This window comes from Malaya genurostris, chromosome 2, assembly GCF_030247185.1.
Source record: "Malaya genurostris strain Urasoe2022 chromosome 2, Malgen_1.1, whole genome shotgun sequence".
Taxonomy (NCBI): Eukaryota; Metazoa; Arthropoda; class Insecta; order Diptera; family Culicidae; genus Malaya; species Malaya genurostris.
This window is the reverse complement of record NC_080571.1, coordinates 148,839,338-148,854,142: the sequence shown is the minus strand read 5'-3', so window position 1 is coordinate 148,854,142 and position 14,805 is coordinate 148,839,338. Positions and strand designations below refer to the sequence as shown.

Below are 14,805 nucleotides of genomic sequence, written 5' to 3'. Positions count from 1 at the left end.
TTCCATTCAGAAAACTCCAGTGGGTTAATGAAGCGGAGTAATGTGTAGTAACAAGTGAGGGCGAAGCTCTTCCATTGTCGTTGATTTCAACGTTTGTGCAGTGGTTGGCCATTCGTGTTGTGGTGTCCAGAGAAAATCTGGGCCACGAAACCAGCGGCTAGATTCGTGTAGTCTCGGTGCATCTTTCCATTTTGTTGCCTCGTCTATCACGTTCATCTTTGTCCCAACCCAGTTCCATTCGTTCATGCTTGTTGACTCAAGGATCTCGCTAATACGAAAGGCGACAAATTGACTGTATCGTCGATGGTTCGATTTCAGCCAGCATATCACGTCTGTAGAGTCGGTCCAGTAAAAACGTTTTTTGATTTTAAACGATAAGGATTTCGAGATTGTATCTACGAGACGCATTCCAATAACTGCAGCTTGTAATTTAGAACGTGGGATAGAGAGAAACTTAACGGGGCAACTTTCGTTTTGGATCCGACTAGAGCGCACTCTATGGTATCTTTCCTTTGGAATCGAAGATAAGCCACTGCAGCAAAGCCGTTTTCGCTTGCATCTACGAAGCAATGCAAGTGAATCTTCGTCTGTTTTCCTAACTCCGTTTGATTACGATAACATCGAGGAATTCTTACGGAAGCAACGCTAGGTAAAATTGATAGCCACGATAACCATTTTTCGAATTGGGAATCCTCAACTACCTCGTCCCAACCGATTCCTGATCTCCAAATTTCCTGCAGCAGGACCTTTAAAAACATTAACATGTGTGCAATTATACCCAGGGGGTCGAAGATCATCATAAGAATTGGAAGCTCTTCCCTCTTAGTCGGGCGACGATGACCTGAAAGCAGATCCTGATCGTATCGCGTTGACAACTTGAAGGTGTAGCAATCCGTTTAGGTATCCCACCACATACCGAGAACTTTCTCTGTGGACTTTTCATCGCCGATGCTCAAGTTCTTTTCTTTGGTACTGTTTTGCTGCAGGAGTGTTTGCAATTTCGCTGAATTTGAAATCCAGTTTCTCATTTCGAAGCCAGCTGCAGCATATATAAATTTTATATCATTCGCTAACTGCCAGGCTTCCTTTTCTGACTCGACACTACGAGCATGTCGTCAACATAGTGTCGTTTTACGATGGCATGGACAGCAGACGGGAAATCATGTTCATATCTTTTCGCGTTGTGATTTTTCACATATTGCGCTATGCTCGGTGAGCATCTAGCGCCAAATGTCATCACCTGCATGATATATACACTCGGATTAGAATCGTTTAGATTATCTTTCCAAAAGAATCGTTGGCAATGTTGATCATCTTTACGGATTTGTATTTAATGGTACATTTCTCTAATGTCACCACACACTGCGATCTTCAATTCTCGAAATTGTATTAACACTGATAGCAATGAATTCAACTGGTCGGTTCCTTTTAAAAGTACCGAGTTTAACGAGACTCCGTGAGCGGAGGCTGCTGCATCCCACACCAATCTGGTCTTACCGGATTTATTCGGATTGTTAACCGGGAAAATTGGAAGATACCACACTCTCGGTCGCGGTATACGCAACTCATGGATCGATAGTTTTCGTATGTAACCCCTACTTTTCGTCGTTCTGTACATTGCATTGGCAAACTTGGAGGCTATGATAATTCACGCTGTGACTGGGTTGCAGTTTCCCAAGACAGCTTCCTTACAGTGTCCATCCGAGCCGCGTTTTTATAGCGATAGGATCGTGAGCCCTACCCTCACGACTCTTACTAGCGTATCCGAGACTAGCACGATCCAATCCTATCAGCAACCTGTTATGTTTGAATTTTTCTTGCATTTCGTTTAAATTCAGCGTTTGCGGTCGAATTTGCAAATTTTCGATTGTGTGTATTTGAGATAGACTATATTATTTTGTAGGAGTAGAATTTCCAGATATTTGAAGGTTTACCCTTTGAGAGGCATTCTCCGTTTTCTGTGTTCCTCCAGTCCACTTTAAGCATAGTGGTTTCCTTGGACCTTTTAACTCCAGCTCATCCGCAAGAGATTGTTCAATCAGAGTGAGTTCGGATCCATCGTCGATAAACGCATACGTTCGAATAACCTTTGAGGGCCCATACAAGAAAACAGGAACAATTCTAAAAAGGATTTCAGATTGTCCTTGGTGTACGTTGCACGTTGCAGCGTTCGAAGAAAGGGAATTCTGATGGGTTTGTGCTTCCCTAGTATGGAGAAGGCGATGATGTATGAACGATTTTCTGCTACTGTTACCACCGGAATGCAGACTCTCTTATGCCGATGACACAAAAATCTTTAAAATTGTCAAATGTCTCCTGGATTGCATTGAGTTACAGGAAATGATTCAAACGTACGTTGAACGGTGCTCAAAAAACTATTTATGTTTAAGTATCGAGAAATGCTGTATCATCTCCTTCCATCGTAAAACTGATCCTGTCATATTCGATTATTTCATTGCGGGAAGATCCATGACACGAGTGGAGAATATAAAGGATCTTGGTGTCATCCTGGTTAAAAAAATGACTTTTAGACTTCATTATGATGAAATTTTAGCCAAAGCCAATCGTCAACTCGGTTTCATCATGAAGATTGCCTCAGAGTTTCGGGATCCGTTGTGTTTGAGATCTTTGTATTGCTCACTTGTACGCTCTATACTTGAGTCAAACGCTGTGGTATGGTGCCCTTACCATGCTCTCTGGAATACTAGGATTGAAGCTGTTCAACGAAAATTTGTGCGATACGCTCTGCGCCTGCTACCGTGGCGTGACCCCATGAATTTACCGGCCTATACCGATCGATGTCGTCTATTGAATCTTGAGCCATTGGAAACACGACGAATCATTGCTCAAGCTACATTTGCTGCTAAGCTGCTTTTGGGGGATATTGACAGCCCACCTTTGCTAATGCGGTTAAATCTCTACGCACCGGAAAGATCACTTCGTCAACGCAACTTTCTGCTCCTGGAATCAAGGAATACGGTCTATGGACAGCACGAACCCTTTCGCTCTGTCTGTACGAGATTCAACGAGTTCTTCCAGTATTTCGATTTTAATGTGTCGTCCCGTGTGTTTCACCAACGTCTACTTGACCTTTTTCGTATTGTGTATCGTGAAAATTGATTTTAGTGTACTTAGTTCATCAATTTTTATTCATTAAGACAAACTATGTCAGATGAATCATAAGAAACAAATAAACAAATGTAGATATGTACATCCGTCGATACCGCATGTTTTTTGTTTATTACACGATCCATTGTGCTTTCGGAGGCACTTTCGGCACAACTTCTGTTCCTTTACCACGGCCCATCGTGATTCGCTGCTAAACTCCACGAATCGATTATAGCTCGCTACCGAAGAACAATTAGCTTTGCACACCACGCACTGAGAGGTCGCATTTTCGTGAAAATTAAACGTGTTATCTGAACGTTGATTTCGTTTCTGCTGCGTCCCACTCTGAATGATGGTGGAGAAATATATCCTTTTTATTTTGGCGTAAACGTTGATCAGTGTTCGATGTGGCCAAAACGCTGCTTGCATCCTCAGCCGTGGAATATAACCATGAACTGAAATCGACCAAATTCGGATTAGGATTACCTCTCGAGTACTTGGCCCAATCTAACTTGAGTATTGAGGGTAATCTTTCCACCAGCTCATATCTTAAAGATACATTGTAAACGAAGTCGTTAACTTCACACGCTTGTATCGTAGCTACTAAGTTCTTTACTGTTAGTGCGAAGGTTACAACGGTTTCCAATTTGTCGATATTTGGCGAAGGTAAAGCTCTTCCTTTTTTATGATGGCCATTTGCAGAGTCTAAACATGTTTTCTTCGTTAAAATATCCGCACATTTGTGTCGATGTATTAAACATAGAAAAAACAGTGGCCAATCTTCGGGATTGCTACCAAACTCCGGAAGATCTTTGGAGACAGCCTGACGCGCTGCGATTTGACTGCGGTTTAATACACACACAGTTTCATCATTCCACCTTTCTGTTGGCGCTGGTTGTATTGGTGTGGATCGTTGACCAGGTGCAAAGTTAGTTACTCGTGGACTAGGTGGCTGATCGTATTGCTTTCGAGGGTTCGAAACATGGCTCTCTGTGGGCCCTACCGAGATGCTCGAGGTGCTTTCGATTGTTCCTTCCTCTTCTGGCTTATTTATACCGAATTGGCCTGCGCGTTCCGTGTTATATAACCATCTCTGGATATTCAACATTTTATTAGATTCGTACTCACTTGCTGTTGAGGATGCTTCGGATTTGCCTTCTAGCATAATATCGTACATACGATCTAAATAACGTTTTTCCAACATAAATTCAGCCTCTGCCTTCTTCAGCGCTAAATCCATTCGTCGTTTCGTCTCACTTTTCGAGTTACCTGTGGATGCGGTATCTTTTGGCAGTTGATGCATAATTTTATTGGCAACCGTTTGTTTCATTGTATCGCATGTGGGCCATCTCCAGCCTACATCTGCGATACCCGCTGATACTTCGGCACAAGAAAAATGGAACCAAAGATTACAAACGTCGCATTGAACCATCCTACTGGTGTCGGGATTGTCACAGCATTGACAGTGACCTTTTCTATTCATCCGACCTTGGCGCGGAGGATTGCGTCTGGGCTCATTCGTTTTCTTCGAATTCGCTTCAGTTCCTGGATGATTAACTCTATTTCCAGAACTAGCAACGTCTTGCTTCGGTGGTTCAATAGCACTGGACTTGCTAGGCTTAGATTTATTCGACGACATCTTTCAATCAATTAAAGATTTGGTAATGTTACCCGATGACAACCGTCTCTTGTAATTAATTTCCTTATAGATTAATTACAAAATCCTGTAAGTACATTCAGGTAATCTGATTAATTCTTATATAAACTAACCTTACTTTAGTGCCTGTGTTATCGGTTCATAGAACTTTCAAATCATGTACTGATCTACAGAATCACTGTCACCACAGGCTTAATTAGACCGTCTATCTAGATTTCAATGTTAATCAATTTTAGTATTTTTAACTTTACATCCTTAAAATTCATTATGTCTTACCATCAATGCTAATAATTTAAGTTTAGGTTAAGTGCGACGAATTTCCTAATTATTGCTCTCTGTGAAATCCTAATCAGAGTTGAATTCGAGAATAATTTTCTTTATAATTATAATTTATTGTTCATTAGTTTACCTGGGTAATAATATAATTGTAAATTGAACAAAATATAAATTTAGGTCACCTTAAACACCGTTCTGTATAGTATGTTGTATTGTTAAAACCGTGCTAGCTTCCCCCGCGTGTATACCTTGACCTAACGTTATAAAAATACTCATGACAATTTCAATCATATATAATTGAAAAGACGGGGCTTTAAATTTTCAAATCAATACGTAGAAATATATATAATCAGTTGATGAAATAATATAAATAATAGAAACTAATCTGACCAAATTTCTGCGCATATTCACCCTCGAATTTCTAATTTGCACACCTATATGGAAAACATAGATGTGTTCCACATCAAAACTAACAAGAATATTTTATTATAACAAATAAAAGCGTTAGTTGGAATAGCTAAATTTAAATTCAATTATTTCAACTAAAAATTTGGTAAATTTAGAGCTATAAATATAATTACCTTACACTAGAACTCGTTTATTTGAAACAATTTTTTAAAATTAACTGTGAAATTATTTGAAAATAAATTGACAGGAACTTATAAGTAAAATGTTTGTTATTTTTGTCAAAATATTGATTGAAACAAAGTAATCAACTGAGAAAAAAAATCATCATGTTTTGTAGTTTCAAGTAGCAATATTTGCAATATCAACCAGATTTTGTTGTGTCACTATTTAAATGAAAATATTCATTGTGTGAAACCCAAATTTGGTTATTTTAACAATATTTTTCTCTTCGTATAGTATGAAATTACTGTAATATTATTCACGAAGAACACATTAAATCGAACAAGAAACAATTTATTTTATATGCATTTCGTAAATTAAACTGAACAGCATTTCATCTGTCATCGTATGACGCATTTTTCATGCGTATCAATATATGCACACTTAAAGGACGTCGTAATCTTCCAATGCTTTATTTTATTAACGACATTATATCTCAACGCGTACAATCATCTTTACTACTACCGCAATTAAGGGGTTACACCATTGTAGAAAAAAAAGAGAAGGACTACATATTAAAAACTGCTTTATACAAAATTCGGATTACTCCATTTTTTGGATCCCAAAATAATTCCCCAAAAAAGTCCTTCTCGTTTTTTCTACAATGGTGTAACACATTGAATTTGTATGTACCTGGCCGTCAATTACGAACAAAGAATTTTTTTTAGCAAGACACAATAGAACAAATTTTGCAAAGAATAGTCCAATCAATAGCATTATGCGTCACTCTAATCAGTTTTGGAATGATCTTGACCTTACTATGTCAAAAAATCAAATAAAAACCTATCTTTATCGTAGAAATAATGCGTAGTATAAACATAGTAAATTATTTATATCAGTCACAGTTATTATATATCAGAAACGAAAAAACGAGTTTTGTTAAAGTCAAAACTCCACTGCATTTACACAGAACAGTGTCAAAACCACTTAAAATGGAGGATAACACCGGGGCAAAATAAACGACAATAATTATAATAATACATAAAATTGTGCTGGACGACCGAAATAAGAAAGTGCGCGAGCATGCCGCAGTCAAGCAAGATATTGCAGATGAGAAAGATATCCTCCCGCTGAATTCTGCACATACTTGTTTAGGGATTAAAAGACAAACGCAAGCGCACTTCGAGTACATATTTGGCTGGAACCATTGTTATACGCCAGAAAACAGAATGGTTGCCCTGAATTCGGCACGAGTGTTCCGAAGCAGCACGAATGCCTCGAAGGGCGTCTTAATAGGTCACTAAGATCATAGTGTCGTTTTTTTGGGATCGTCATAGTATACTTTTGGAGGACTACCTCAAATCAGGAAAAACAGTATGAGCGTGCGTGAAGTAATTGAAGACCGACATCGTGGTAAAATGGTATTACATGAAGTTCGTGAGCATCGCTACCATGGTTAAAACCAACGGTTTAGTTAACAATTGCTTGATCATCACCCTTGTTCACCTGTTTTAGCTTTCTCGAACTATTATCTATTCTCAAATTTCAAGTTATCTCTGTGAAATCGATGTGAGTTTCGTTTTGTAATTTTCGTTCTTTCATTTGTAACCTGGAATCGAAACCAGAATAGCCAAAGCTAGCTTGTACGACCATCTACTGAAGTGAACTATAAATTTAGAAGATGTGTTCCGTTCTCCACTAATCGGCTGTGCTACTCTATGCAGTGAACTGTCTAATTTGAAGTAGGAATGTAGATGATCTCCGAATATGTATCATCCCAAGCCTTGTGGATTGTTGTGCTGGATCAGGGTCATTTCGCCGAAAGGGTTATTTCGCTGAATGACATTTCGCCGAATGGGTTACTTCGCCGAATGCCATTTCGTCGAAAGCCATTTCGCCGAAAGGGTCATTTCGCCGAATCCTGAAAACGTCTTATAATCGTAATTAGAATTGATTTAAATTAAAGACAAACGAAAGATGATAGCGTTAACACCCGTTTTGTTGACCTACCATTGTAGTTCCCAAAAAAACTTGTTGACTATTAGCTACTAAGCATCAAAGCAATTGCATAGGTGTATCTACCAGGCAAATGTAGGTGGTATTTTCCGTTTGTTAAGTGAAAATGAAAAAAATATCTAAATGCTTTGTGCCGCCGAGCCATCTTGGCTTCGGTTATGTGACTGCGCCACATCAGTTATACAGAAAACATAACATGCTTGAGATATGACCCTTTCGGCGAAACGACTTTCGGCGAAGTGACCTATTCGGCGAAATGGCATTCGGCGAAATGGCATTCGGCGAAACGACTTTCGGCGAAACGACTTTCGGCGAAATGGCTTTCGGCGATATGACCCGCTACCGTTGTGCTATATACATAGATATTTAGAAGATCTTAGCCATGTACGACATAAATAACATGACAGTGAACGTTAAGAAATGTTATACAATAACCTTCTCTCGGACATAGTTACAAATTTTACTTGAATATTTCATAATGACAGTTACAGTGGAAAACTTTAAAGTGTCTGTTAAAAACGCCGGTAAAAGCCACACCGATAATTAGACACATAAGCAATCTTCAGTAACAATATTCTTTATCTGAGGGCCCCACCCGAAACGAAATCCTGGGTACACCCCTGATTTATTTGTAATCTGCAGTTGCTTGACGAAATTAATAAATAAATAAATAAATAAAGAGATAAATGAGTATGATTAGGATAACTTGTAAACTTCAAATCGTTAACATGTATCATTATCACATAATTTCTGCATTACTTACTCATGCTTGGTCGAACTATTGCACATGGAAATAAATGTGCAAATTTGTTGATTTCATGTTCAGCCAGATGTTTAGTGAAGGTATAGGTGTTAGGGTGATCTTGTAGTAACCTGAAACAGAGAAAATAACGTGAAAAACTCGTAGGAATCATTCATTTACATTTACTAAGTAAGTGATTAGACACATTGAAACATGTTTTTATACACCGAGGTACAGATGCATTTCTATTATCAAGTAACAACAAATTTTGCAACTATTTTCCATTTCAGTTATATTACCCGTGAGGTTGATGATATAATTCATTTTATATGTTTTGAAATGAAAATTTAAGTGAATCGTGGCGCTGTTTTACTGAACAGCTATGGAGATCTAAGTTTACACGATTTTTGTCTTTCTCATATAGAAAGGTTATGCTATCACTTGAGAAATCGTATAGCAGAGATGTTATATACCATTCGATCCAGTACGTCGAGCTGAGCAAAGTGTAGCATGACAATCGTGACCCGACTAACCCAAACAAAATACTTTCCCACATTCCAGCATTCACACGATCTCTAACCATTCCTTCTCTGATCACAGATCATAAACTAAAACCGAACATGCACAAAAATCCCAAACACCAATCCTTACATCCTTTATCCTTCAAGTACTATGCATCCAAATTAGTAACAGGTCGTAAAAACACTTGACGATCGTTACATTTCCCAAGAGCCAAGCATATGGTTCACACTAAGTTCCCATGCTAGCCGACCGTGTTGCAACATATGCTGCACACAGCAAGCTAAGCAAGCTTCCCACACTATCCGCCTATGCGACATTTCTTTCCCTTGCGTAATGCGCTATAGGTTCAATCGCCTTCTTTTGCATTGATGCACAAATCAATATTCTCTCTCTTTCTCCTCTCTCCCGCTAACAATTTGTGGAAGAAGCAACATTAGCCTGAGTAATTTCAACGTTAGTAGTCAACTAACCGGTATCACAAGTGAACACCAATACGAGAACAAGGAGTACTAAACGATTGCTACAGTAGGCTACAAAGGTTACCAACGCCGTTACAGAACATCGTTTTAAATTCGAATGTATGTATATTTCACTATCATGTGCAAAATCCAGAATCTCCGGTACGTAAATTTGAATTTGTAGTCCAAATTTTATCTCCATCAGGTAAATAGATAATAAGATCAAGCAGACCCCTCGTGTTTTGGTAAGAAATTAGAATTTCTTGGTTTAAAACCAGCTCCTGGTGGAGCTACCAAATCTCCCTCGAAGGGGGGGTTCTCTTAATGAGGCTGGCAGCTTTGTGTATCGTGTGATCTAGGCGACACCTCCTATAGTGGGGGATACGCGTTAGTTCTACACAGATGGCACAATAGTGCACTGCTCGTTCGGATATGAAAATTTCGGAAAGTTTCTGAAATGTACTTCTCTAGCCGCTTTTCACAGGGCTTGATGGTTTTCGAGGAACAAACTACTGCAGGACGTGATACCTTTGGTAAATATACTTCTCCAGCCACTTTCACAGGTCACGGTATTTTTTTTGAGGAACAAACTACTTCAGTACGTGATACTCTGGTGACAACAAACTCCCTTTTTGGGTTCTGATCTAAGACTGATTTATTTACAGAAAATCTAACCTATTTATACAGAATTTTCTTACATAGTAGGTATACAAATGATATATCGGGTAAACCGTAAATCTTCTACCCTTCAATACATCGTTGAATTGCAATTCATTGCAACGCTTTCTAATCCTGGGTTTTCTTACCCGGTACATGCCCGACCGGCTAATCCGGTCGGCCGTTGTTTCCATTTTGGTACCTGACTCAAGCTTTATCAGGCACCAGACAATTACTTGCATTTGTACAAACTAAATGCATTTCCTTTCATTACAAATATTTTCATTTCAAACCATTTCGAACACAAGTGACGATTGCAGGTACTGGACCTTACATTGTTAATCCCTAACGATTTAATCCTCTAAAGGGACCGTAACGTAAATGCAAATTTATTTAACCGAGTCTAGTCGGGTCCTAACGAAAGCGCAGGGAAACATTAACAATGTGCCTTTATACCTGACCCGTATTTTGCTTAAGGCGGATTATCTCGGTGCGCTGCCGCATCGCGAGCCTGCTGACCTTTTTTCTGGTTTTCTTTTAACCTGCCCTATCTCGTACAGTCATGTTGTACGATCGTTCTCGAGGTTTGAATTTGATGCTAAGTGAAGTTGAATGTGCCTGATGTTTTAATTTGAAATCGATAAAGTTTCGATACTCATCGTAACATCCCGGCCCTCGTAAATCAACTAGATTTACCTAACTTGCATTCGATTTTTATTCAAAATGACAAGGTTTTTTATTAGTCTCCACCAGTCCGAGTAGTCATTCTCCCTGATAATTTGGAAGTCTTCTGTGGTGTGAAGCGCGATAAATTCCTTTAATTCTTCATTTGTTGTTGAGAACTTGCTTATCGGCCATTCTGTTTCCGGGAATTTCAGGAATTCAGGTCCGTTATACCATTTAGAATTTTCCTTAACCTGTTTAGTAGCCTCATCCGCTGGGTTTTTATTCGATGGTACCCAACGCCATTGTTCGACAAACGTTGATTCCAGTATCTCACCGATTCTGTGTGCCACGAATTGTTTGTACTTTCGTTGCTCACCGTGAATCCATGCTAACACCGTTTGTGAGTCTGTCCACATGGTCGTACTTTCAACTTGAAGTCTCATTTCTTTGATAACGGTATTTGTTATTCTTGTACCGAGTACGGCTGCCTGCAATTCCAGCCTTGGTATTGATAGCGCTTTTATCGGGGCTACTTTAGATTTTGCTGTTACGAGTGCTATCGTAGTTGGTGTTTGGACATACACAAATGCCGCAAACGCTCGTTCCGAGGCGTCGACAAATGTATGTAACTTAACCGTTGTGGAGCGTCCATCTGTCATACATCTTGGAATGGATATATTTTTCATCATCCGTAAGGTCTCGATCCATTCTTTCCATTGCATGTACAAACTTTCCGGAATTGCTTTCTTTCATTCTGCCGTAGCTCTGTGTAATTCTTGCATGAGAATTTTCCCGTGAATCGTTATATTTGAAATCAATCCTAACGGGTCGTATATGCTCATTAGAAATGAGAGTACTTCTGATTTTGTTGGAATTCTCTTTCCCGATTTTATTTCACTTGAGATTTTATCCATACTTATGTCAAATTTAAGTGCATCTGTATCAGTGTTCCACACCGTGCCTAAGACTTTTTCATTGGCCATCATTTTATCTGCGATTGCTTTCGTGCTCGTATGTAGCCTTCGATTACTTGGTATTCCCATAATTGTTTCATCATTATTTGATATGAAATTTCTTATATGGAATCCGACGTTGTCGTGAATTTCGATGACTTCCTTAACTCGTTGTTTAGCTTCGTCGGCGGACCCGAAACTGTCAATGTAGTCGTCTACATAATGCTGTTTAATGATTGCTCTTGCCGCCTCCGGGTATTCCTCATTGTACTTCTCTGCGTTATAATTTTTAACTGCTTGTGCGCAAGCCGGGGAACACGTTGATCCAAACGTCATCACCTGCATTAGGTAAATTTCTGGATCTCTGTCCTCGAAATTCCTCCATAGGAATCTTTGCGCATGCTGGTCTTCCTTCCTGATGCGCACTTGGTGAAACATTTCCTTTATGTCACCACTTACAGCTACCGATCCTTCCCTGAAGCGTATCAATATTCCGTATAATGACGTAGTTTGGTCTGGACCAGCTAGTAATGCTGAATTAAATGATGTTCCATTTATCTTTGTTTTTGCATCGAATACAAGTCGCGGTTTGGGAGGTACTTTATTTTTGTTGATTGTTACGAAGTGTGGTAGATAAAATACACGTTGGTAGGGTTGTTTTATTTCCCATGGAGCGAGCTTTCGTATATACTGTTTTTCTTCATATTCCTTGAATGTGTTTATTGCCCATTCCTTCAGCTCGGGTGATTCCTTTAATCTCTTCTCTGTGTCGTATAGTCGTCGTAGAGCGTGATTGTAGCTCTCTGGAAATTGGGCATCCTTATCTTTCCATAGTAACCCTATTTCGTATCTGCCGTTCTTGTACTTCATTGTTTCTTTTATTGTCGTTTTGGCCTGTTGCAAATCCTTTGATTCAGGTAGGTTTTCGGGAATTTTAACACCGAAATCTTCCGTTGAAAAGTAGTTTTGTAATTGTTCGTTGAGCTTTTTCTCCTCCTCGTGAAGCATCATATATCCCTTTTCTACTGTATTGGATATATTGCCAAATATTAACCAACCCAGTTTCGTCCTCAACGCTGTTGGTTCTCCTATATCACCAAGGCGTCTCTCTACTGGTGCTAGTAGAAAAATGCTTAAATTGCAGTTTTAATTTATCAGCCTTTACTGTTTGTTTTGGCAGTTGCAGATCCTTTACGGTTCGCACTCCTTTCAATGCGTAAGCTCTTTGGGATGCACCGCTTACCCACAGGCGAACCCGTCTGCTTTCATCTTCATTCCTTGTGACGTTCTGAGTCCACTTTAACGTTAGTGTCTCGACGTTGCCTTTGAGTTCAAGCTTATTGGCCAGGGATTCGTCTAATAACGTCAGAGATGATCCTGCGTCAAGAAACGCGTAGGTATCAACTCGATTTGTCCCGTTCTTTAATGTAACGGGTACCACCTGGTACAGAATTCCCGATATTTTCCCATCGTGATGATTAACTTGATCATCTCTTTTTACCGGTGTTTTGTGGAGAATCGGGCTGTGCATTGCTTTGCACCCATTAATGCCACATGGCCGCTTCGTCGGGCATTTCCATGCGGTATGATTTTTGTTTAAGCAACCAAAACACAGACGGTTTTCCATTGTGAAATGGTGCCTTTCATTAATTGCTAAATCTTTGAATTCACCACATTTTCTGAGGTGGTGATTTCCCTTGCAATACGCGCAGTCCTTGCTGTATTCTCCTTTCGGTGGGCTTCTTTGTTTTGTCGGTGCTGCATCTTGCTGTTTTTCCTCCGCAGCGTGTGTGTTAATCCTGTGCCTTTTTACTTCTGGTGTCGATTCGGTCATTAGTCGATTAACCCTTCCATGTGGCTCAAGCCACCGATTGAAATCCTCCAGAGTTGGCGAGCCTATGTTTGTTTGGCATGTCTCTGCCCATTTGACCTGGATCGCATATGGCAATTTTTGCACCATTTCCTTTATCAATCTGTGGTCGTGCAGGTATTCTCTTCTACCCATTTGGTTTATGTTGCACACCAGATTGTCGAGTGCATTTGCCATTTCACAGGTCACGGATCTACTCTCTTTCCGTATCCGTGTTATTGCTTGTAGAAGCTCGTTATAGATTAATTCGGGTCTTCCGAAAACTTCTTCTAGTCTCGCGATTATTCGCGGTACATTAGCAGCATTCATCATAAGCTGCTGAACTTGCTTGTAAGCCTGACCTTCCAGGACTTGTTCTAATCTATTCAGATTCTCTAAATTGGAGAATCGACCTTCCTCCGTTGTGACTTCGAATACGTGCTTAAACTTTGGCTTCGCGGATCCGTTGAAACGAGGCAATTGCATAAGTGCCTGCCGTTTCAGATAAATAACCCAATCTTGGTTATTATCATTTGTTACTCCTGATGTGGAGGGTTTCGGTTCCTTGGTTTCAGCACTTTTTACGCTTACTTCCAGATTGAACATCTTCTTTTCGATGCTCATGCATTTTACACATAACCACCTTTCCTCTTGTAGTGGTATGTCTCTCAGTTTGGCACAACTTAGGTGGAACCAGCGATCGCATTCGTCGCATTCCACCATGTTGTCCTTTCCATCTTGTGCCGTGCACAGTCGGCATGCTCCATTCGGATTTTCAATAAAACCGAATTTGGACATCTTGTTGTACTTTTTCTTCTAAGTATTCAACAGACGGTTCGCGATTTCCCTTTATCGCTTTGTTTGATCAATGAGTCTTAGCTTTCCGTGAATCCTTATCTCGCGGAAATTATCTACGTTTGGTCGTGAGTTCTTTGTTGAACGTGAGTTTTAATTTCCGTGAATCCTTGTCTCGCGGAAATTCTCTACGCTTGATCGTGAGTTCCTTGCTTGGTCGTGAGTTTCAACTCCTCTCTGGAGTGACACCAAAATGTTTTGGTAAGAAATTAGAATTTCTTGGTTTAAAACCAGCTCCTGGTGGAGCTACCAAATCTCCCTCGAAGGGGGGGTTCTCTTAATGAGGCTGGCAGCTTTGTGTATCGTGTGATCTAGGCGACACCTCCTATAGTGGGGGATACGCGTTAGTTCTACACAGATGGCACAATAGTGCACTGCTCGTTCGGATATGAAAATTTCGGAAAGTTTCTGAAATGTACTTCTCTAGCCGCTTTTCACAGGTCACGGTATTTTTTTTGAGGAACAAACTACTTCAGTAC

At 39.8% G+C, this 14,805-nt stretch overlaps 1 protein-coding gene across 1 annotated transcript in view; it reads right to left on the bottom strand.

The window, feature by feature from the left end:
* Positions 1 to 14,805, bottom strand: part of LOC131433123 (putative fatty acyl-CoA reductase CG8306) — a 374,751-nt gene that overhangs the window by 298,558 nt on the left and 61,388 nt on the right. The window contains exon 3 of the mRNA XM_058599945.1: positions 8,388 to 8,497. Coding sequence (XP_058455928.1) covers positions 8,388 to 8,497 — 110 coding nt within the window. The remainder of the gene's footprint in view (positions 1 to 8,387; positions 8,498 to 14,805) is intronic.